At 42.1% G+C, this 23,476-nt stretch overlaps 2 protein-coding genes across 2 annotated transcripts; both read right to left on the bottom strand.

Moving 5' to 3' along the window:
* Positions 1–16,101: 16,101 nt before the first annotated feature.
* Positions 16,102–18,453, bottom strand: Vps28 (vacuolar protein sorting 28). Its single transcript, XM_043414174.1, has 3 exons — positions 18,223–18,453; positions 17,540–17,764; positions 16,102–16,682 (listed from the first exon to the last, which is right to left on the bottom strand). The coding sequence occupies exons 2-3, from the start codon at positions 17,756–17,758 to the stop codon at positions 16,263–16,265; spliced, it is 639 nt and encodes a 212-aa protein (XP_043270109.1). The 5' UTR covers positions 17,759–17,764; positions 18,223–18,453; the 3' UTR covers positions 16,102–16,262.
* Positions 18,454–18,598: 145 nt separating this feature from the next.
* On the bottom strand, positions 18,599–22,903 carry LOC122407760 (uncharacterized). Its single transcript, XM_043414173.1, has 4 exons — positions 22,525–22,903; positions 21,425–22,208; positions 19,829–21,128; positions 18,599–19,686 (listed from the first exon to the last, which is right to left on the bottom strand). The coding sequence occupies exons 2-4, from the start codon at positions 22,152–22,154 to the stop codon at positions 19,131–19,133; spliced, it is 2,586 nt and encodes an 861-aa protein (XP_043270108.1). The 5' UTR covers positions 22,155–22,208; positions 22,525–22,903; the 3' UTR covers positions 18,599–19,130.
* Between the last annotated feature and the right edge of the window lie 573 nt (positions 22,904–23,476).

Below are 23,476 nucleotides of genomic sequence, written 5' to 3'. Positions count from 1 at the left end.
GGAACGAGAAAAAACGAAGGTTGAAAATTCTGGTGTGGATATCGTGGATTATGGAGTTTAGTCACAACCCCCGGAGGCGCTGAGGACAACGCAATGGGTATTTTCAACACCGGAGCCTCGAAACTTTTAAAATCCCATTGGAGCATAAGGTTCATGAAATTTTAAGATCCAACGCGTAAAAGTTTTACTTGCTTTATCCGCGCGCACAAAGGGCCCCGACCAGATGTCTCTTATTCGAGGCTACATCGGGACCATGGATGTGGGACGTCGGTGGCCACGACGTAACCGTGTTTTTTGCTGAGTACCGAGGGTACGATTACCGCAGGAAACCGAAAGCTGAAAGCTGCATTAACTTGCTCCTGTTTTTTTGCTTCCTCTCGTAAAGAATCGTTTTGTTGAGAAGAAAAATTGGAAAAAAGGAGCTCGAATATCTGTCAATGGAAACTTTATCGGAAGCAACTTTTGACAAATCTTTTTCGTTTATGCTCTGGAATTTAAGGTGGAACACCACCGTGTAACAAAAAAGAGGGATTTTTGTGCAAATCGGTAGATACGTTCGAAAGTGCGTAAATCATTTGCTCGCGAAATTCTAACGGGTTCGGCCATAGCGTTTCTGAGAAAATTGTATTCGTTTTTTACATTCGATTTTGTGGTAAAGCGTAAAAAAGGCAAAAAGTATTGGCAAAGTACTGTTAAAAAAGGCACTTTTTTGACGAAACGAACACTAGAATGTGAATTTTAATTAATTATTATTAATATTATTAATAATTATTAAATTAATAATAGTAATAAATAAATAATAATTCAAAAAATAATAAATTAAATGAAGTGTACAAAATTGTGTTTCGTACTTTTTTTTGTTTTTATTTGTGTTTTATCGTGATACCGGTGTCCGATGGGTAAATAATTTCGTAATAGAGAGAAACCCGATGACGCGTAAGCTCCAAAAGAAGAGATCTTCAAAGTTTGAAAATGGTGTGGCTGCTTTTATGGATTGTAGGGGGAAGCTCGAGTTCCACAGAGTTTTGAATCTCTCGGCCATTTCTCATTCTCAATAATATCCAATTTGCTGGAAGAGGGGGCCATCGTGAAGTTGCGAACGGACGGTTCGTACTCACTGACTGTGAACGGGTCTGCTTACTCCGTCTGATTTCCGGAGTGAAATGCTCCCCGAGAAAGGGGATGGTGGGCGATACGAAAGGAGTAAGAAAGAGGGAAAAAAGTGGGTGAATGGAGCCGCGGGCTCTGCACGAAAATATTGAGCGCGTCCGCTAATTTTCTCAAGCGAGGAGTAAAATTGGAAACGTCGCTTTCGGCTTCATTGGTAACGAGCTCCTCGAATTAGTACGTTTTTCAGGCTTATCCGCGATGAGGATTTGGAACGGGAAAGCTATATTGAATTGATACAATTATTTGCCGGATGTATGGGAATACCATTGAGAGTGTGGAAAGTTGAACGAGAGTTACCCGTATTTACTACTGCAGCCAGGCTCCACAGAGATTTATTTTTGCAGGTGTTTCTGCAGGATAAAAAAGCCGGGGAGAGGAAAAATTTTTGTGCTCTTAAGCCCCGAGCATATATACGCGGCGCTTTATTTACGGCGGGGATTGCAAGGTGAGTTCACAATGCACCGCACGCCCGGGCCCTGTAGGAAAGGAAACTTTCGGCGCTTATTATCCGCCGGAATTGAGCCACGGTTTGGTGTACGAGTTCGCTCGACTCTTGCCTCTCTCGCCTTACATCCCACCGATAAGTTTGACGCTGCTTGCTCCTCTTTTTCCCTCGTTTCATTCCCAACCTTTCCCTTTTTCTTTTTCTCTTTGGCAACGTGTTGAAATGAGGATAAAACTCTTAGCTCGGTCTACGTCCAGCGAGGGGCGCAAAGCAGTTATGAACAAAGCGATAAACCGCATTCCCTCCGGGCAGAAAAGAATAGAACTGCGGACTGCCACTCCGGCACATGCACAACCCACATTTTTTATCTTCTTCTAAACAATGCGGGAAGTGAAGAAATGTTTACCATTCGGAGTCGCGCTCCAGGAAAACCCTCCCCTCGCTCCACTCGCCGAGAATTTAAGGCTGTTGCCGAAAAAATACAGAGTCCCCCAAAACTTGCGGTCCCTTCGCACAAGTGCCGCAGGATTCTCAACAGAGAAGCTCCGATGCAGCGCATCCCCAATATTCTCCAATTTAGTTTAAAAAACCCCGGTAATTCTCCGCGGGGAATAAACAACGATTTTTCCGTCCCCCGAATTTTTATTCGTCCCCAGCCAAAGCCTCGAAACCCATCACTTCCGCTTCTCCCAACCGAAATAGTACTCGAGGCTTCTGTTTGATCGTGAACAACCGATGAACATTCTTCTCCAAAGCGATTTACACGCGAGACCGTATTGCCGCTTCCTAGTTCTGCCATGCGTCTTTCGCATGTACGTACTCCCTCAAGCCAGAGAGATAAACAGCCTCGATAAATAGCCCGGCGTGCATGCAAATACTCGTACACATGTGGGGAGACAGAAACGGCGATGAATGGCGAGCATGACCCGTGCAGCAGGAGGCTTGTACTGTCGTACCCAGTGGCTAACACAGACCTCCGGTGCTGACATAAATCTGGACACTGTGAGTGTATGGGAGTATTTCCAGGCTGGAGGAAACAGCCCATCAACGTGATGGACTTTCAGGAGAAAAGGATAATCTGTAATACTCTTGTCGTTTCCCCCCGACGTTGCGATGCTTCCTCCCATTATTTCCTCGCTTGCCCACCTGTCAACGTGTCCGCAAAGAGAGAGAGAGGCTGAAATTCAGTGATGAGTGCGCCGGATATTATCGATCTTTTCATTTTTCGCTCACTCCAAACGTCGGCTGGTCCGGCAAAGGGTCGTAAATATATTATTGGTCGCTAACTCGGAGCCCCGATAGCCAAAGAAAAATTCATAGAATTCTCGGGACTCCCGTGAATCCGAAAATTCCTCACATTTCTGTTACTAAAAGCTGTTTTTCCTCGCTGAATCGGCTGCGGTTCGTTGAATCCTCGCCAGGTGGCCGCGGCTCAAAATCCTCTCGGAAATAAAAGCTCCCAGTCTGCTTCAACCAGTTTTCCCACGAAGTTTTCCGCACCGCACTGCAATATCATTTGTTTGCAGGATTTTGGGAAAGCACACGTTACAAAAAACAGTATCGCCGAGCCGGTTGGATACTCCGGATTCGTGCGGTACGTGCATTTGCATACCTCGCGTTTTGACAGACAGCAAGATTTCTTCATCACGACGAGCGCAATCTGGGCGTCCTTATTGTCAGTCACAATAATCCTCACGCTGGTAGAACAATCGTCTGCTCTTGCTCCACTCTCCGCGCGACTCTCGAGCTCCGCTACCCCGCGCTCACTCCCACAAGCTCGAACAACTTGTGCGCGCGCGAACGAGACACGGCGCTTTTGCACAAGTGAAGCACACTCGGCTGTACATCGTCGTCTCTGCGTTTTCATGCACCGTTACGTTCTCTCTCTTATTTTCACTCAACTTTCGAGTATAAAGGGAAAAGACCGAGGAAATAGCGAGACTCAAATTCTCTAGACAAAAGATATGCTCGCTGGGAGCTAACGAACGTTTCGGTCACTATGTATACGATCTTCTCTGATGATACATCAATTCTTGAGATGAATTTTGCACTTTACGGAACTCAATTTATGAGGACTGATCCGCCATTATGATGAATTCTTTAAAAAATGGCAATTTTACGGATGAAAAGTTGTTTAAAAATATGAGGATTCCCGTTCAGTGTGATCAATGAAAACGTTAAATTGTAGAAACCTCTCGTAACGACGAGAGCTGCAGTTTTACCTCGTTTCCAGTAATTTTCTCTCTTTTCATACGCTCAAACGTGTATCGAGCGTTATTAAATCGTGTACTGCGAATTATTTCATCCGGGAAATCCCTCATCGAATCTGTTGGAGTGACGAACAAAAACGTCGAGATTTTGTCAGATTTTAAGCAAAGCCGGAATTATTGGTGATCAAACAAATCGTTTACATTTTCCGTCGATTTGTATGGGAAAAACGGCGGAATATTTTTTTGTCTTGATGCTTTTCAAAATGGCTCCAATGAGCCTCAATACCGCGAGGGATGTTGCGGAGTTAGGTTTCGTTAGGAAAATCTATTCAAATCCCCACGAGAACGGCGTTCCAAAGGAAATTCCATGCAAAGAATTTGTTCAAATAAATCTCGAAAAATTCACGCTCTTCACGGGATTTTTATTCTGAAACGCTAGCGTCAGAATATTCGTCTGACAGAGAGCTGTAACGAAACTCGAATAAGCTCGAACTCGACTGACCAACGCTGACCCGGTGGAAGCCAAGTTGACGCAGAAGCTTGACTTTGGCTTTCCGTTTATTCGGCAAACATGTTCTCGTATTTGAATTTGGTCTCGTGTTCTTCAGAGGGCGATAATCCTGCCGGCGAGTGAAAACTTCTTCAGAGAAACGATTCACTCAAATAATTTGAAAAGCGATTAACAATAACTGGGAAAAATTAATGAAAAATGGTTTTTGGACACAAAAAAATGAGGATTGAGGAGAAAAAGAAGATGGAAAACTCCCAACATTTTCGTGAGCACTTTATCCAATAAATGTCAAGGTTTTCACGAATCTGTTAAGGTAGTTCATCCTCGAAACGATTTTCTTAAGAATGTCTTGAAATTTACACAGAGTTTAAATGGCTAGTATACTCACGAGCATATCAAATTTTGAAGGGTCCGTCTTATTGCTTATTTAGATCAACGTGCTTAAATATGAAGAAAAATACACGGGGGTATAAAGACTGTTCATAAAAAATCGTTCATCTTTCCATATGACGAATGAACGCTTCTTACGAAGCTTATGAAAATCGGACACAATAACAATGAAGTATATAACGAAGGTCTGGGAAAATACTCGAGACGATTGTCTTAAAGTCGTAATAAAGATTACGTTAAAGATTTAACGAAATTGGTAAAATGAGCAGACGTAACCTCACATTTGTCTATTTCGGCATTTTGTTTCTTCTTGGCTTGGCCCATTCCTGTCATAGCCTTCTGTCTTTTTATCAACACTTTTTTCTTGATTTATTTCCCTTTCTGTTTACCCTTTGCCAGTATTTTAGCCAGGGACGAGTGAAATTTTGGATTCAGTCAGTGATAGATGCCCGTTAAATAAATAGCTCGTAATTTCATTCACCAAAAGATAAGTTGAAAAAATGTATTTACAATTTCGAATAAATAACTCTGACATTAATTAAAAGTGATTATATCCTTAATTAGGAAATATTCGGACATGATCTAGCTTAAAAAAGTGAAGAAATAATGTCGTCGACTCCAGCTTACTGGCACACATTTCCTGCACAGAAAAGAGACTCCTAAAAAAGAAAGAAAAAGCTGGTCTTACCTCGCCGCGACCTGGAAGCGCCGGGATTTGAGGATGTCGAAACGGTGTCGTGTGCCGCATAAGATCCGTGTAAAGAGATACATGCAAGGTAAAATGGAGAAAGAAAGGATGGAAGGTGGATCGGAGAGCGGTCGACTCGGATTTCAAAATGTCAGAAGCAGCTCGTGTCGTGAGGTAGACTAGCGCCTCGATTTGAGACTCTCCGGTTTCGTCCCTAGCATCGCTTCACCGCAAATCGATCGGGTGCGGATGAAAAGTGCGGGGGAAGAAGCTAGCCAACGAAGCTTCGGAAGTTTCTTCGTCCGTGAGCAGTGCACTTTTGATGCGAACTGTCCGGAGCTGCTGCGATTTATTCAATCGAGTTTCCAGTGTGTTCCGAGCGCTGCTTAATCACTTGAGTAAAAAGCGTTCCTACATTTGTACGCAGGGTTTGAGGGATCTCGGAGTTTCATTTTTCACCGCAAAACCGAGGACACATCGACGCTCCGAGGAAGTAAATCCCTCCCGTTCGCTGCACGCTGCTCAAGGGTCTTCCCTTTGACCGCAACGCAAACGTAAAGCTGCGTGGTCCGCGTCGTTTTGCAACAAAGTGGCAGCCAGTGCTTTGAATTCGGGCGATGAAACCAGCGGATGCTCGCAGCTCATCCGAGGCTGCAAATTTTATTGGCAATTAATCTTTAATTTTTCCTTCAACTTTCTGGTCTGCAAAGACCTCGATAATTCAGCTTCAGCTCTGTCAATGTTCGCCGGAAAATAAGAAGCAATTTTCTCTCCTGCACACAGTGTGCTCAAGGCCCAGAGAACAAAGCCTCGGAATCGTGACGAGAAGAGTGCCCGGGATTTCGCGTCGCCCGGAGACATCATCGTCGAGAACAGACATCCCAGGACGGAAAGCTTTTCGGCATTTCTCGGCCGCTCCCACCACCCCCGCACCTCCGCCGAGGAGAAGAGCTCACTCTCACCGAGATAATTAACCATCGCTGCGCCTTTCCATCGTCGACGATGCGAAAAGCCCGCGGACGAGACCGACCCCGCCAATTAATGCCCTACCTCAAAACCCCCCAGCTCCGGATTGAACCCAGTTTGCCACTAACTTTGTAGCCTGACGAACTTTCCTTCGGCGCATATACGCCCTAATGGAAAAGAGCTTGGAGCCTCCGCACGCCCGATGGCGACGCGATCATCGTCGGAAACTAACCAGAACTTTGAGCCTCCACTCCCACCACTTTTACCCTCGTTATGACACATTTTATAACGTTCATTCTCAAGAGGGCATCATCGATGCACTTTCATTTCAGTTTGGAAGCTAATCTCGATCGATCCAAACTTCTTTTCAGCTCCTCTGCGACCCAGTTTCGCGGCTACGAAAAATCCGTATTTTTCGTGACATCTTTGACGAGCCGTGGACCAGCTTCCGGCCACGGATCGATATCGAGCAAGATTCAGCGTCAAAAAACGTGGTTATTCGCGTGGTTTCGAAATTTTTAAGCAGAATGATTTCAACGCGGTACCGGAAACGGCGGCGTGCGTTGATCGTCCAGGGATCGCGCCTGCACGAGGAACCGACTTTTGACGCAGCGTATTTTCTCGAAGGGAAAACAAAACTTTTTCAACATCCAATTGAATAAAGAATGAAAAGTTTCGAGTCTCCTTTAACTATGAAACTTTATCTGTCGACGTTGTGGAACGCTTCTGCGCTCTCAGACATTCGAGAGTTCCGTTGAAAACTTGTAACGCGAATAAAGACTTGAAAATAAACATTTTTCGACGTTTTTCACGAAGCTCGAGTCGCTGGACGATATTTATTCGGGATTTTCAAGCGCCGCTTCATTACAGACTTTTGAGTCTCTTTGCGGTTTCGATCCTGCAAACATCCATCGCGAGGTACGTATATTTTTCATCAAAATTCCACTCCAGGACACAGAGCATAGAATTATACAGTGAATTTGTTCGGTACGCGGGCGTATCCCTCGGTGCTGCTCCCAATGATACCGGCACGCTATTATACCTCGTATTTACCAAACGGGGGGGGGGGGGGGGGCGGGGAGCACGGCATTTCAAATAAATGAGGGAATTAACCGACCAATTACACGGTGCGCCGTCGTACCGCGCGTAATGAAATTTTCGTACAGATTTCGCTTTAGGGTTTACACGTTGTTTCGATACCGCTCGCGCGCGTCCGTTTTTCCACCTGACTTTTTGCGCGTATCGCAATAATTAACGACGGGAGTGATAAGCATCGGGGAAATGGTTGGACGTATTAATTACAGTGTAATTTGGCGAATGCGATCGCGGGAGGGAAGAGTCGCATTTTTCTCGGGCCGGATCGCCGCGCGCGTGCACCGGACGGTAAATTTCGTTGAACTTTTGGCGCGCTCACTCGTGGGGAAAATACATTTTGAATTTGAGGTGGAAACGGGGCGCGGAGAGCTCCGGGAGGCGGCACACATGGGAGGCTACGAGAGCATCGCTTTTCTCTGACGATTCAAATATTTCCGTCCGTATTCCTCGGGACAAAGCACGCACCCGCGACGCGATATTTTCTCTTGTACCTTTTTCATCAAATTAATATGGCATTAGGAATAATTAGCCGGGGCCTTTGCGAGTGCTCCATTCGCGAGCAAAGCTAATGACGCTCTTCTCTTCCGTCAGCCATAACGCAGTTAACCCGAATGTTCGATGCTGCTCGCATTAGTTTTAAGTGGAAGTCTGAGACGAGCCTCGGAGCCTTCAAAAGCTCATGTTATATACTCGAGTCTGGTGTTTCCGGTATGTGCTCTGAAGATTTTCACTGTGCAAGGCTCTCGCGGTGACGTTCAAACGAAAGAGCAGGGAGCGGAGAGCAAAGAAGATTTAGCCCCGTGCTCGTACGTACGCACACGGAAACTGAAAATCATATCGCAGTTATACACGAAGGCAGAAAATCCGTCGTTCCACTACTGCGAAGTTTCATCCTGCAAGAGCGCATTTTATCATTCAAATATTCCATTTAACTTGAATCTCTCCAGAGAAATCCTTCACATAAAACCTTATCGTCCTTTTCATTTCGTGTCAGGATGAATTGATACTAGAGAACGACTGTTTCGGCTTATTCCTCTAATTCAAAGTGTTTTTATTCCAAAAACCTTCGAACCAGATCCCCCAGACGGTTTTCCCATCCCAACGTTCGTCGCTGTGCGCGCCTGTTTTTTCGGATTCAATAAAAGAGGCAAAATACATCGTCGGACCGTCGAATCCTCGTAATTGAAAGTATTTTCATTGGCCCAAAACTTTCAAGCGAATCGCCCTGTTTGGGGGCTCGACCGTTCAACGAAACACTGGACTCGAGAGCATGCGATCGCGCTCGCCCTCCGCGTGCTCTGCCATTTTGTTTCTCTTTCGGCTCCTGCCCACGCCGCGACGCTCCTCTCGGGTAATTACTAGACCACCGTATAATTGCATCTACCGATATATGCCGGTGCGAGCATATCGGCCTCGTACGCAAGCACTCGCTCGATATTCAATCATAGATATTGGACATTCCACGTTGTTCAGCGAACGAGAGGAATGGGGATCGAGCTATGACACCGGGCGAACCGAGCGACCGCCACGGCTTTCCCGGCGCGTTGAAAAATTTTTATTCCTCGATACATCCGCACATTATTCCGATATTCGAACTAATCAAATTCCCTGTACAACAAATCATTTCATTATTATTTCACTCTCCCGCGCTATGCGGAGCTTCAATTAAGAATAAATTGCGTCGCAGAACGTACGCTTTACCGGATTTGCGCCGATTTGGAAATCGCACAGAGGGTTGTTAGCTTTTCCGTTGCCTTTGCCGGAACTCTTTTAAGGTCGTTCAACAGCAAAACTCGATTTCTTACGAAAATTTTGCGAATCGATTTAAAAAAAAGTAGTTGTACCGCGTGTAGTTTTTCAGGTACTTAAAGTTCTATGGTCTCTGCATCTGAACACGTGGTAATCGTCAAACAATAAATGTGTATCGAAACTACTCGAGAACGGTTCTTACGATTTTCATTTTAAAAAACGCAGTGTGAGAGCATCTTCTGAAGAAAAAATTAAAAAGAAAGACACGATCTAGTTTTTGAGAAAAAAATTACTCTAATAAAAATCGTATGAGAATTTGGGTGGGAGAAGTTCAAGGTTCGCGACGTGTCAACGCTGTCGCGTGAGAGGAGCCATGATTATCACTGTACTTTGGGACGCTGTGCTCGTCTCAGCCTGAGCACAGTGTTGACACGATTCGCGCGCTTCCGAGCGTTCATTCGTGTGCTCGTTTATGTGCAAGTGGCACGAATATGTATGCAGGGGCGTGGGCAAAAGAAAGAATATGAAAATTCCAAAATCACGAGGAATTATGAAATTTTAGTAAAATATCGTAACCATATATTTTTTGATTGATAATTAACGATAATTTGAATGATTTTTTGAAGATTTATCACAAAGAATAATGTTCACACAGAAAGGGGGCTGCACTCTATTTTTTATACGGCACTCAGCTATCGAACTACCTTAAAAAACATTCGAGGACAATTAGCGTTGTTGCATCGAGCAGGGAACGGGGGTGAAACTCGTCGAAAATCTCGAATTTGACTCAACGAGAGTTCAATTGTTTCGAGACCTTTAATATAAAATCAAGTATTTCATTGCTCATTCCGACGCCTCCAGAAGTGCCCTCTTGGCAAGCGAATTTATCAAGGAATTGATAATGCGCTTGTTTAACGAGAGGAAGAGATGAAACTGCATTAATATTCAAATTCAGCGAGTAAGAACGAGTGGGAGGAACAGTTAAGGGGCAAAATACGTCTTGGCGCGAAGCGCGCGAGTATGAAAAGAGCACGCGAGGGGGGCGATGAGGATTGAGCGCAAAGACGGCAACGAGGTGAGAGTTGTTCCTGAGTCTCGAGAAACCGGAGACCAGGAGAACACGGCGACGCATAGAAATCTTTTTCTCTCTTGCTCTCTCTCTCTCTCTCCACTTCCGCGTTTTTTTTCACCTCCCTGTTGATATTCGCCACCAGCACGAGCGCGACGCTCTCGTATTATATCCGCACATTGTGCTAGCCCAGGAAGTGACAGAGTCTTGGAATTTTAACGAGTTTTCTGCAACCTGATACAGACAATGAAAGCGAGGCAAAGGAAGAAAATAAAGGAATAAAGAAGAGCCCCAACCTTAATAGTCTTATGAAAAGGCGACTTGGGCAAAGGTCTTTTATCGATTTTATGCCAGACCAACGCCTCCCTCCGCTTAAACCGCACTCGAATCTGTGAATATTAAACTCATTGGGCGTTAAGCTGTCAAATTTGAGGGGAAAAAACAACTCGCCGATTCGAATCGAAGGAACAGCAAAATTGGCTTTGACTTATGAATATTTCTAGCGCGATTTTATCTTGCTGTGTCGAGCCCGCAGTGAAAAAGATTGCTTTGGTCAGCCACTTGGGCTACTACAGACTACAAATTAACCGCTCGAACATACGCTACTTTCGCTCTCGGTTAGTTGCGCGATTAATCATGACGCGGAACTCCCCGTGAAGGCTCAATCGACCTCGGGACTTTTGGCTGCTTCGACCAAACAAAAAACCTACGATTTTCATCCGGTTCGAGATTTCTCCGTTGTTTAAACTCTTTCTACTGAGTGAAACTTGTTTCATTTCTATTCCGAGCCTCAGGTTATTCTTTTAAGGTAGAGTGCTCTATTAATGGAAAAATTATACTGAAAAACAGCGATGCTGCCTCAAAATAAGCGAGAACATCAAATTACATTTTTTTAAAAATCGACAAAAGTTAGGTGCTTTTACGATTCATCGCATCTGACCGTTTTCCTGAAATTTATCGACGTATTGCATCGAGAAAAAAGCTTCGGTTTCTCCACCCAAAGCTCTCAGATTCTGGCTTTCCCGTCTTTCTACCGATTGCATCGAAGAATCGAAGCGATTGCTTTTAAGGTAGATTATGCCCGAAGGATCGTATTTTATGGGTGTCTAAATTGCATCGATTTTTACTCCCTAATTAAAGATACGATGACTTTAAATTAACGTCAGAGTTATTAATTCAAGATTGTGAATAAATTTTTTCAACTTTTATCTTTTGGCAAATGAAATTACAAGTCATTTATTGAATGAGCATCTAATGTTTTAATGTAAAAAATCGCATTGGAGAGGGCAAAGGGTAAACACAAAGGGAAATGAATCAAGAAAAAAGTGTTGATAAAAAGACAGAAGGCTATAACAGGAATGGGCCAAGCCAAGAAGAAACAAAATGCCGAAATAAACAAATGTGAGGTTACGTCTGCTCATTTTACCAATTTCGTTAAATCTTTAACGTGATTTTTATTACTGCTTAAGACAATCCTCTCGAGTATTTTCCCAGACCTTCGTTAAATACTTCATTGTTATTGTGTCCGATTTTCATAAGCTTCGTAAGAAGCGTTCATTCGTCATATGAAAAGATGAACGATTTTTTATGCACAGTCCTTATACCCCCGTGTATTTTTCTTCATATTTAAACACGTTGATCTAAATAAGCAATAAGACGAACCCTTTAAAATTTGATATGCTCCTGAGTCGTCTAGCCATGTAAACTCTGTGCAAATTTCAAGACATTCTCACGAAAATCGTTTCGTACTCGAACTACCTTAATCCTGCATGAATTGTGTAAAAGTTGAAGTATGCACGAGGCGGGGAGACTAGTCAGAATTCTCATATTTGTCAGTTGACAAAATTCCGCAAACGATCCGTGTTTAAATTTAGTAACTGATTCGATACGTGTGCGATGGAAAAGCGATCGCTCGCTGTGGATCGGGGTTCCTCCTCCGCCTCGTACAAGTATTTGCTTCGATCTACGCGCAGGGAAAACTCACAGGAGCGTTCACTCCTCGTTTCAAGAATTTTCGTTGCGGCCACGTGTATCTCAGAAAGAATAAAGTACAAGGCTTTATCGTGAAATCGTCTCACGTTTTTCCGATACGATATGCGCCTTGAGCAACAAAACGAGAGAAGAAAACGGGGAATGGGAGCAGCGCACCCGGAGTCTTGAATTTTCCAACAAACATGACGTTGCCTCGAGATCCTGGCGGAAAATTGAAAATTCCAATGCCATATTCATGCTTTTCATAACGAGTGCCCACCCCCCCCCCCCCCCCCCCCCCCTTGTCAAAACGTACGTCCCGGTTCTCCTAATCTCCTCCGCCATCCACGATTCTCCAGAAAACCCCTCCTATTAGCAAAACCCGTTCTTACATTTCGGGCCATTCGAGATATAAATTCTGCATGCAACCGCGCATTTGCTCTCCTAAACTTCCCATCAAGATTTTCCATCGAAGTTCACTCGAAAGTGTCCCCGAACATCGCGTTTAGTACCTCGTAACATTTTCGACGATTATTCACTTTCGCGACGAGTCGGCCCAGCCAAAACCGACTGGAATAAAAATTCTGTCCCCCGCGTCCACTTGGAAACCTGAAACCCCAAGATTTTCTCCCATTTCCATCAACAGCGTTCGATGGACGGGCAGCAACTCGGTGATCCGCCGTAGAATATATCGAGAAACCGGATTCGCGGCACGATTCATCAAATTCTATTTTAAACAAAACGCGATTTACGAGGCTGCGAGTGCCTTCCCGTTGTCCGCATTACTCCCACTCGGACGCGCGTTATTTCTCGTTCGTTTTCCCCGAGCTATCGCGTGCGACCGGATTGATTTTCAGCACGGATTTCCTCTCGGTTGGTGCGTCTCGACGGAGCTGTGGAATACACTCTGACGTGCGGGGAGAATCGAATCTGATTGGAAATGAGATATTGATAGTGGAGAGATGCGTGGCGGCTGGGGGGGGGATTGGCACTTGCACAACGCTACAGTTCTGGGGCTGCTGTCTCGCGTAACGGTTTCTTGCCGAGATCGACATAAGATACCGGAGCCTGGCGACATACGAGGTTTTATATTTTCTGCGATCTTTGCGCTTCTCGAGCAGAAATAATGCGAGTCTGCTCGGCATTGAGTCGAACGAATTGGAGGAGTCGAAGCTCGAGGTTTTTCTGTCCGCTCGAAGCTTTATCTCACGCTCAGTTGGAGACGGAGCCAAACATTAGTCAAACAGTCGAGGAGCGTTGTGGCGAATTCTGTGGATGGATCGAGCGTCGTTGCAGTCTTTAGAGTCCGCAATGTCACTTTTCACGACAAAGGGCCTGCCGGGAGGATCTAAATAAACAGCTGCAAACGTGCAAACGGCGGGTTCTACGTGCGAGCCGCGAGGACGCGTTTTAAGCTCGTTGCGAATTCCATGGCGAAGAGATTCGCGAGCCTCGTGCTCGGAAAGATAAACCTCGCGAGGTGCCCTCGCTCCTGCGCTTCTCCGGGGCACAAACCTCCAGGAATCTCTTCCCCGGTTTCCTCCCCACGCGCGTTTCACCATAAGAATAAGAGCGAAGTGAACTCGGGGAGCCAAAAGCAAACGCAGCCATGTAATACAGAGTTGGCTTGATCGTGGCTCACTGCCAATACCGAGAATTCGATTACAAAGGAGGCCAATGTACATGCCAGCGAACCCTTCATGAAGAGGCAGGGCTAACCTCTTCATCGTTATCTCCGAGTCCCCTCTCTCATGCATCCAGCTGCCTGAGTCACTAAGATTTTTTCTTCTCGTCGAAGGCACCCCGGAAAAGGAAACGCTGAGAAAAAATCTGCCTTCGAAGTGGCTTTCGAAAGAACGAAATATATTTTCACCGAATTTATTTTACTCTTCGGGACTCGGGGATGCTCAAGACTACGAAAAATTGAACGGTTTTTATGAAATTAGAAGTTTTCTTAGTACCAAATTCCTCATGAATTGAAGACCAAAACGTCGAGATAACGAAACACTTTCATCGTCGTATAAGTTATCATTGAATGATTATTTTTATTATTTTTACCTTCATCGTCATAGGTGGCCATTGAATGATTATTTTTGTGAAGAATAAGAAAATATTAAGGGAAGTGACAGTTTTGTTCGCGAACCTCGAAGAACGAAGTCGTTTAGAAAAATAAAAAATGTTGTAATTCGTTTGAAATTGAATTTGAAATAAAGACTTTCAAATTTATTATATTCGATCCCATGTTTTGATTATTTTTACCTTAATCGTCGGATCAGTGATCATTGAACGATTGTTTTGATTATTTTCATCTTGATCATCGTATCAGTGGTCATTGAATGAATACGAGTCATTGAACATCGTATCAGCAAGTCCCTGGAAAGTCTTGCATCGGGACTCGAGATTCACGAACGAGTGCGAGTCAAATTGAGTCAGAAATGGGACTTGTGCCTTATCCCTGAGCAAAGTTTCAATTTATCCCTAATGTGGAGATGAAAGTCTCATTTGGGACTCAATTTGGGCCTCACTCGCCCTCTCAAGTCCCAAGTCCCCAGACCGAATGGAGATTTTCATGGGACTTTTTCCGGACTCGCCTCCGGGGATCCTACAAAGTGTGTCAAGGACCTTCGACTCCTTCGTTCAATATTTTGCCTTTTCCAGACGCAGAGAGTTGAACCTTGGATGAGTTTCGAAGCTTTTAAAGTTTGGAGGCTCAAGAGGATGCGTTTGGTCCGTAGTAAAATCGAATTGGCGAAAGGAAAGTTCGAAAAGCGGTGGGGCGCATAAAGAGAATGATAGTTGGACAAACTCGGGGCCGGTGTTCGTACCAATGGCGTTTCTCTTTCATGCAAATTCGTATGTTTGTCGTATATAATTATATACATTCGAATGAGTTTGGGCTCCCTGTAGATCGGCGCATCTATTTACAGTCAAGTTCTACCGTTGGCAAGCTTCGTTGTTAGTTCAGATGGGTTTAATTTGGTTTTAGTTTGGTCAATAGTTTAGACGTTATTGTATCTCTCGCAATACCGTGCGGGCAAGTTTGTCGGAGGATGCTACGCGAGAGGCAAAGCAGAACAGGCTGCTTTGGCAGCATCGTCCGCTACCGACTCGATACAGTTTCCTGAAAATTAGCATCCCGAGTGTTGCGCCCCACCTTCCTCATCCCCGCTGCCGCCTCGTCGCTTCCCGCGTAAATACGATTCCGAAAGTCCGTTTCACCGACATCAAAGAGATCTACTCCCGACATGAATTAACCGACACTACCTCGGACTCTACGGATGCGCCGATGGACGCCTGCCCTGCCGAAATTCACATTTATAGTGTCTACAATCCTCTTCCACTCTGTCCGAAAGGTGAAACGTATTTGTTGGCTATTAGCACTGTAAATATCTGTGTTTTTAAGCCTCAAAGGTGAATACTTTTGAAAAAAGTTGCAAAGTTCTGGAAAAGGGAGCAGAAGCACTGGCACCTTCCAGCAGGCATTCGAAGACCTTAATTTTGTAGCTCATTGTTTCCGGATTTTTCCAAAAATGCTCTTCATTCATCGTTACATTTTTCAGGTTGAGACGGTTTTTCAATACTTTGAAATATTCTCGTGACTCCTGTTGATTCGGACTCGTTTGGATTGAGAGCGTTTGAAGCGACGGAAAAAGAGAAAAATTGCAGCTTGTAACCTGACGAAAAGAAAAGGTGTGTCTCGCATTGCCCTCTGGAAGTCTACTCGACCGAAGATAATCTAGCAGCAGGATTTTTACCGACCGAACAACTGACAGATCGCCTGTAAATGAATAACGAAAAGTTAAAGTTTCATTATGAAAATATTTGATAGACGATAAGGAAAACTATATTAATAACTTTATTCGTCTAATGTACAAGCAGTTCGTATTAAAGGATAACGTTGTTAGTGACCCCGGATGGAAAGTCTCTTGGGATGGCCAGCAGAATCGATTTTCCTCGTCGGAGCGACGAGTTTTTTCGTTTTTTTTTCTTTTTTTAGTTCAAGAATTATGAAGAACTTTGTTGAACTCGTTGTACGACGTCTCGAGCTCGAAAAGCAATTGTCTAACTTGGGCGTCTGACAATTCATCGGAAGCGGACATGCTGCTGAGAGTTTGAAGCCAGTCAGCAACTCTTTTTCGACCGTCAAAATCACTTGGAAGTATACTCAGTCGATTCATCGTGTCCACGAGGTCACGCAGATCCGGGTGAAGCTCGTCCATCGCTTTTATGTCCAGTCGGAGTTTGTCCATGAGCGTTATGAAGAGCGAAACGATATCTGCGATACACTTCGATGTATTCCCTTTGTCATCCTTTATCGTTATTGGTCTGTCCTCCTTAATTCTCTCCAGAGCTGCTGGACAATCGAGCCTGAACGCTCGCGCAAAAGCGTCTATCGTGGGAAACTGATCGCTTTGAACCTGCTCAGAAGACAAGAATTAATGAAAAAATCGTGGAGTTGGTGCACTGAAATACGCAATTTTCAATAAGGTTTTGGAGAGAAATGTAAAATTGATTTTTCAATGAAAAAGCGATTTGCTAGGGCTGAAATTTTCTAGCCAATTGCTTCCGTCCACGTTTTTAGTCTATTTTAAATTTTTAAGAAAAATAATCCGCTATTGAAACGGATGAATAAATTAATCCTTTTAATAAAAGATGTTTCATTCTGAATTTTTACAGACATTATTCATAGTTGATTTTGCTAGATTTGTAATTTCTAAGAATTCCATTCGTAAAAAAGTTGGCAAACAATAACTTTTATTCCAACTTTCGTTGAATGATAAATTTTCCTTCCATCTTTTCCATATTGTGCAAAATTCGGATCAATTTTTACGTTCAGAGGATTCTATTTACGGAAAAATGATCTTCGAGGAAATGCTTAAAGGAAAGCTGATTGTGCGAGGCCATTTTTGGTTTGTTTATGCTTTAGATCTGCTTGTAATTTATAAGACTTCAATATATATGACAGTGTGTGAATTAAATGAATAATTTCATGGAGATTCGATACCTTGTACTTTTTTAAATATACATGAAAACAGAATGTGTACAAAAAATGCATACTCCACTCTTGGATGAGCGGAAGGTTCACTCAAATTTTCAATAAGAATTCTATAGATAGCTGCATTTATTTGAAATAAAATATACAAAACGATAAAAGTAAGAAAATTTCATGACATTTCTAATATTGAAAGCCAAAAGGAAAAAAAAATCGACTGTATAATTTATGAGATAAAGCCCAATTCTGGAGCAGAGATTGGAGCATTGCAATGTTGCTAACCTGTTTGAACGCAGCTCTGTACTGAACCAGCAACTTGCTGCAAGCTGCGGTATATTCTTTGGGAGTAACGCAATCTCGGATGTAAGCTTTTTCCAAGTGTTGTAGGGTATTAACAACTGCATACAAATCCGCTTGATTATCATGCTTTTCACGCTCTCTTGCATTTTTGAATAACTTCACTTCTTCGTAGAGCTCCGGACGATCCTGAGCAATTGACATTGTTGCCTGCAATGTCAAAGCAATCGATGAACAAAACAGCCTATCATAGGTGACAATAAAAAACTCATTTTCTTAGTTTCCCGGCTTTTGGGTTATTAAAATTGATTCTATGGTGCTTTTAATCCAGGTTGTAGGACAATTATTTCGTTCTTTTTAGTGATACTTGAACTGAAGGGATTTCTCATAAAGTCGACAAAGGACGAGTGCAATCGAATTTCTAGGTTAGGTATTACGATATGAGTCATACCAGACAGTCAACAGTGTCGTAAATCTAATGTCACAAAAAATTTATTAATCTTTCATTGTTTCGATTGTATTTGTGGTAGAAAAATTCGAAAACATCCAGGAATTAGATTTTGTTTTATTAATGTAGCAATTATTTGACAGATGACACATCAAGGATCAGGTGTATATTGTTGGTAATTTTCGATTGTTAAAACGCATTCATGTTCCGATTCGCTTACCTGTACGATAGATTTTAAGACTTGTTTGGAATATGACGCAAAATTACGTAAATTGGAATGTTGATAAGTTATTCCGAAGAAATTAATATTATTATTACTTTATTTCGGTTTTTTTTTCGTAAATGACACAGAAACCTAACGAACGACACGGGACATTAACAGCTGATGTTGATAAGCTCAAAGCCGAGCGAGCTGGTGAGCTGGAGCTGATGGCACTGATTGGTGTGCGGGAGAGAGAAGACGGGCTCGCAGTGCCTGCAAGAGACGCGCATGCGTTTACATAGAGCGTTGTCGAAGAAAATTTGAAAATAAATATAGTATTTTTTTCAATAAAAGTGGCAACATGAGGAGAAAAATGAAGGCTTCAAAGACAAAATAATTATTACAAAATATATATTTATCAACACATGAACAATGTGAAAACATCATCCATTTTGTACCATAAACTGATTCACATCTGTACTCTGATATAGGAAGAAACTATGGACATCGTCACACTTCATTTCAGCACAGATGTTAATATAAATACGTATATTTTACAACGTTGAACGTCACATCTGATAAATGGTAGACAAAAAACAATAATAAAATTTTGTGAATATCACAACTCTGAATAAACAAAAATTTTCGGTTTTTCGTAATTTCATAATTTAACCTTTTGTGGTGGACTTGCAACACTATTCGTAAAAAAAACTTACCGAATTTGACAGTCGAATAACGATTTTCTATTTCATCAATCGATTGTTTAACTATGATACGGACAATGACGTCAGATAACTGTCTCAATGAATTAATTCCTTGTCTATTATTTAATAAAATAACTATGAAGCAATAAATTGTTCAATAATTTTTAAAACTTTATATTCATCTTGTTAGTTTGTTCTATCAATAATTTTCCTATTATTCGTTTATTTTGACTCGGAAAACATTTCCCGTATCATATTTGGCTTCGTATTGGTAAATTTGACAGTACACGAATGATCGATCGCCTGATTTTCTAAACAGGGACAATCAAAAGTTTGCAAAATTCTTTCTCCCTTCATTAATTGCGGCAGATCGGACGAGGGTTTCTCGTTTTGAGCGAGTACCTCGAAATAAACAATATTCAACAATTTTTTTCCTCGATCCATTGTTTTCCAGGGTGGATAAATTTTGATGATACTGTTTTTGCTTATTTTCATCGTCCCGTTTATTTCGGGAACGATCATTAGCGTAAGCGTTTCTTTATCCCACCCTTTTTCATCTCCACGCATGCACAAATCGTCCAACAATTTGTGCTTGTCCTCGAGTAGAGACGTGAGCAAGAAACACCGGGAATATCGCATCTCGCCCTCTCGAATTCGTAATTTTACGAATTGAACCCGAGAATCTTGCCAGTCGACGCGAGTTTTTCGGTATCGCCATATCTGACAATCAGAAATTTGAAAATTCACCAGATATTGAAGTCTTGCCGCTAAACTGCCTCTGGAAAAAGAAAATAAACGAAATGTTAAATCACTTTCGATAGCAAAAAATTTGTTGTGTCTGAGAGAAGAAAGTATTTCGAAAAAAAGTTTCCTTTCAACGATGTGGAACAGAATTTTATTAAATTTTCTATCGGCTTTACTGTTTTGCTTTTTTTGATCGTTTGCTCGTGTTCCTCGGCGGAGGGTTGATCGGAACGTTGATCGTTATGTCTTGTCTGTGCAATCCCGGTGAACTGGCTTCGCTGATGAGTTCGCTTTTGTTCCTGGAGAATGTCGAAAGATCTCTAGCAATTTGGAATTTTTCAGGAGTCTTATCGGATTGAGCACCATTTCGATAATTCTCGGCGTCCGAGAAGTAAGTTGCGTCAGAATCGGATTCTTCGGGTTTGATACTTGGAGGCGAAACATGAATTTTTTTTTCATCGGTACAATGCAAAGCTTCCTGTGACTTTGAGGAAATATTTTGGGTGAGAACATCTTCGATGTTGCTCCCGATCGTACGCTCACTTCCGGTCGCCGATTCTACGTCAATTTTGGAATCTTCATCGACAAAACTGATACTCAACGAGTCCACTTCGATTTTCTCGGTATCCGGCAACGCAGTAGAGACGGCCCGAGTTTCCGGTAAATCAGCATGGCCGGGAGCCAAAAATTGTTCATCTTGTGATGCAAAAATCATTTCCAGCTTGACTGGGCGCGTTTTTCTCGTCATCCGACAGTTTTTCAATGGTTCTTCATTCGTCAGGTCGACGATTGTTTCTTTGCTGCCTGAAGATTGAATCAGAGTGGCTAATTCTACATCGTTAATCGGCACAGAAACGTCCTGTAAGTGACAAGATTCTGAAAATTTGTATCCGCTCCATCTCAGAGGAGTTCCAGCTTCGAGATTTCCATAATTTCGTTGTCTCCTCGACTTTTTGGAATCTTTTTCCCCCGGCGAATTTTCGTCTTCGAAAATTAAAATTCCGTCGGATTCGCTGGATGAACTTGGATTTATAATGCGCTCGGCTTCGTTCATTGGCGAAGAAAGAGCCAGATTCGGAGCTAATTTTTCGGTATAACGTACTTGAGGCTGGTCATCTGCGCATCGAAGAGGAGACCCGGCTTCGGAATCGGGTACGATTTCGTGAACACGCTTGATAGAATTTCTTGAAGAAATTGGACTATAAATAATCCCTTCAGGACTACAACAACTTTGAGCTTGATTCGACTTCAACACGATAGAAGAGGAAGGCGACGAGTCCTGAATTTCGTAACCATTCAATCTCATTGGAGATTCTGGAGATAATTTTTTCCAACCGTTTCCTCTGAGTCGAGAAAAATTCTTGGAAAATGGTTTTCTACAGGTTTTTACAAGATTTTCTATTTCTACCGGCGGGCTCTCATATCCGATCCATCGCAGTGGGGATTCATCCTGAATTTCACTGGAACTCGGACAACCTGCAACAGCAGTAGGTATATTATTATTTGTGAATATTATAAATTATTTGGAAAATTGACTAATATTTGCCAGTTCAGTGTTCTGAGAAAAAAGTAATATCACATTCGAAAGCTCTAAAACAAGGAAAGAATTCAAATTCAACAAGTTTGTTTCATGCGGTGTAGAAAAAAAGCTTTTCACTATTCGATATTCATGTCCACAGAATCTCAAAGATGTGGGAATAACATTGACTCTTCTCAACGATTTTGTATCGCAATTGTGGAACAAGATAAAGCTCGATTTACATATTACTTACCTAAATTTTTTTTCAAGTTTATTCTTGAATCCAAAATTTTTTTGTTATTAGCTTTCTCATTGCACGACCATCGATTCATTTTTGAGTCGATAATCATTGGTGTACAAGGAGCTAGAATTTCTGAATTTCTAGCTTTCCGAATAACAAGTTTATGGTCACTCGGATGTTCTTGTAGCCCAAAGGTCTGTCGTGACCTATTGATAGGGTCCAAAGTTGAGGAATTTGACTGAAGAGTTCCGCCATTGTTTTCCATTAGTGTTCCATTGATTCCATTGTGAGTTTCTCCAAATCTCAACTTCCCTGTGGTCTCCAACCCATTATGTTGACTTATCCGATACTTGGCTCTTCTGATAGAAATAGGAGATGCGGCAGGGTGCTTTCCACGTTTATATTTTGACCCTGGAGAGCTCAAACTAGATTTTTCAGGGGACTGGTTTGAAAAATGTACTTTGTTTGAAAGAATCCATTTTTCTACGTAATCATTTTTCTCTACAAGAGGCAGCCGAATAGGTTTTGCAACTGCAGTTCTTTTTTCCTCTATGTTTTTTGATTTATTGCCATTTTCAATGATTTGTGTTGGTTTTTGTTTTCTTCGATTTTTTAAATGAAGAAAATTTCGTAATTTTTCATCACTTTCGAGTATAAGCTTCCTCAAAATTTTCATATCTCTAGAATTCCGAGTGGAAGTTGAAGAACTTTCAACTTCCTGAAAAACCTCTCTGTCTTGCATATCCGATGTGGGAAGGAAAAATCTGCTGATTTTTTGACATAACACGTTGAGAATCTGAACGAATAAATGAAAACGACGTCATTAGAATTCGGAGTGTTGAAACATGATAAAAAAATCTGATATAATCGACAAAAAATGATGGAATGCGACTAAAAACAAATTTCAAGGTTATGTACGATTTGTTTACAAGTGAAAATGACAAAATAGTTTAATCAAGGTTTTTCGAAAAACATAAAAACTCAGAAAAAGAGTTCAGAGTTAAAATAAGCTTAATTTTTGTTCGACGTTAATTTTCGTGACGAGAAAAACAGACAATATTGCTCCTCATAGCTCCGAGTTTTACTGGAAATAGAAAATTCGTAACTCACACGTTCGCAACGAAGATCGTGAAATAGTGCAGGAAAACTAGTAAATATTCCGTATTTCCCTCACCACTGTTATTGTTCAAGTTTCGTGTTACAATGTACAAGAAAAAAACACGAAAAAAAATACAACAAAAACAAAAAAGAACTACGAGACACGTTGCGTATCAAGTGGCGTTTCGATCGTGACATCCATGTTTCGCGTAATGTTCACTTACTAAACGAAATAGGTCAGCCGAAATAAATAGTAGCAAAACACAACAACGCGATATCAATTTTGTCACGCAATAATTTCGTTAACCTTATACCCTTCACCACTATTTACACTGCAAACTGGCGCGACACTCGCAAGCATCGCACGTCTCAGAACTCCACTGAACTCACAATCAGTCAGTTCGACGCGTTCGACGCCATTGTGCGTTGCGCGTTACCATGACAACTTCCAACCGTGATGAGCTTCGAACTAGCGATCTAAAAGATTGAAATTCTCGAAAAACGTTTCATCATTGAACAAATATTTCAGAAGCTTGATGGTACCGAAATGAAGTCGAAACAACTCGTTTCGTTAGAATAAATCAATGTTTGACTTTTTCAATAATTCATACAAAAAATGCGCCAACAACTGCGACGCCTCTGGTGGTATTTTCAAGCAAGCGTAACGCGTAACATCGACAAATCTTTATTATCTCGTTAATTAATCTTGATTAATTGCAACGAGTTAACGCAAACGGGTTAAAACACTTCGTCGAGTGGCACCAGCAAGTATTCCAGAGTTTTATGGATTTCATTATGAGCGAAGATTCAGTAGTTTTTTTTTTTTTCAAGGATCATATAAATCAGTTCATCCTAAAAGGAAAACTTGTGGTATTCATCGTGACATTTTTATTCATCGATTTTTTCACTGATTCTCATTAAGATGAGCATTGAAAATATATCTTTAAAACTTAATTTTACTCAAAT

Source organism: Venturia canescens, chromosome 3 (genome assembly GCF_019457755.1).
Source record: "Venturia canescens isolate UGA chromosome 3, ASM1945775v1, whole genome shotgun sequence".
NCBI lineage: Eukaryota > Metazoa > Arthropoda > Insecta > Hymenoptera > Ichneumonidae > Venturia > Venturia canescens.
Note: the sequence above shows the minus strand (reverse complement) of the source record. Positions and strands in the feature narration are given on the sequence as shown.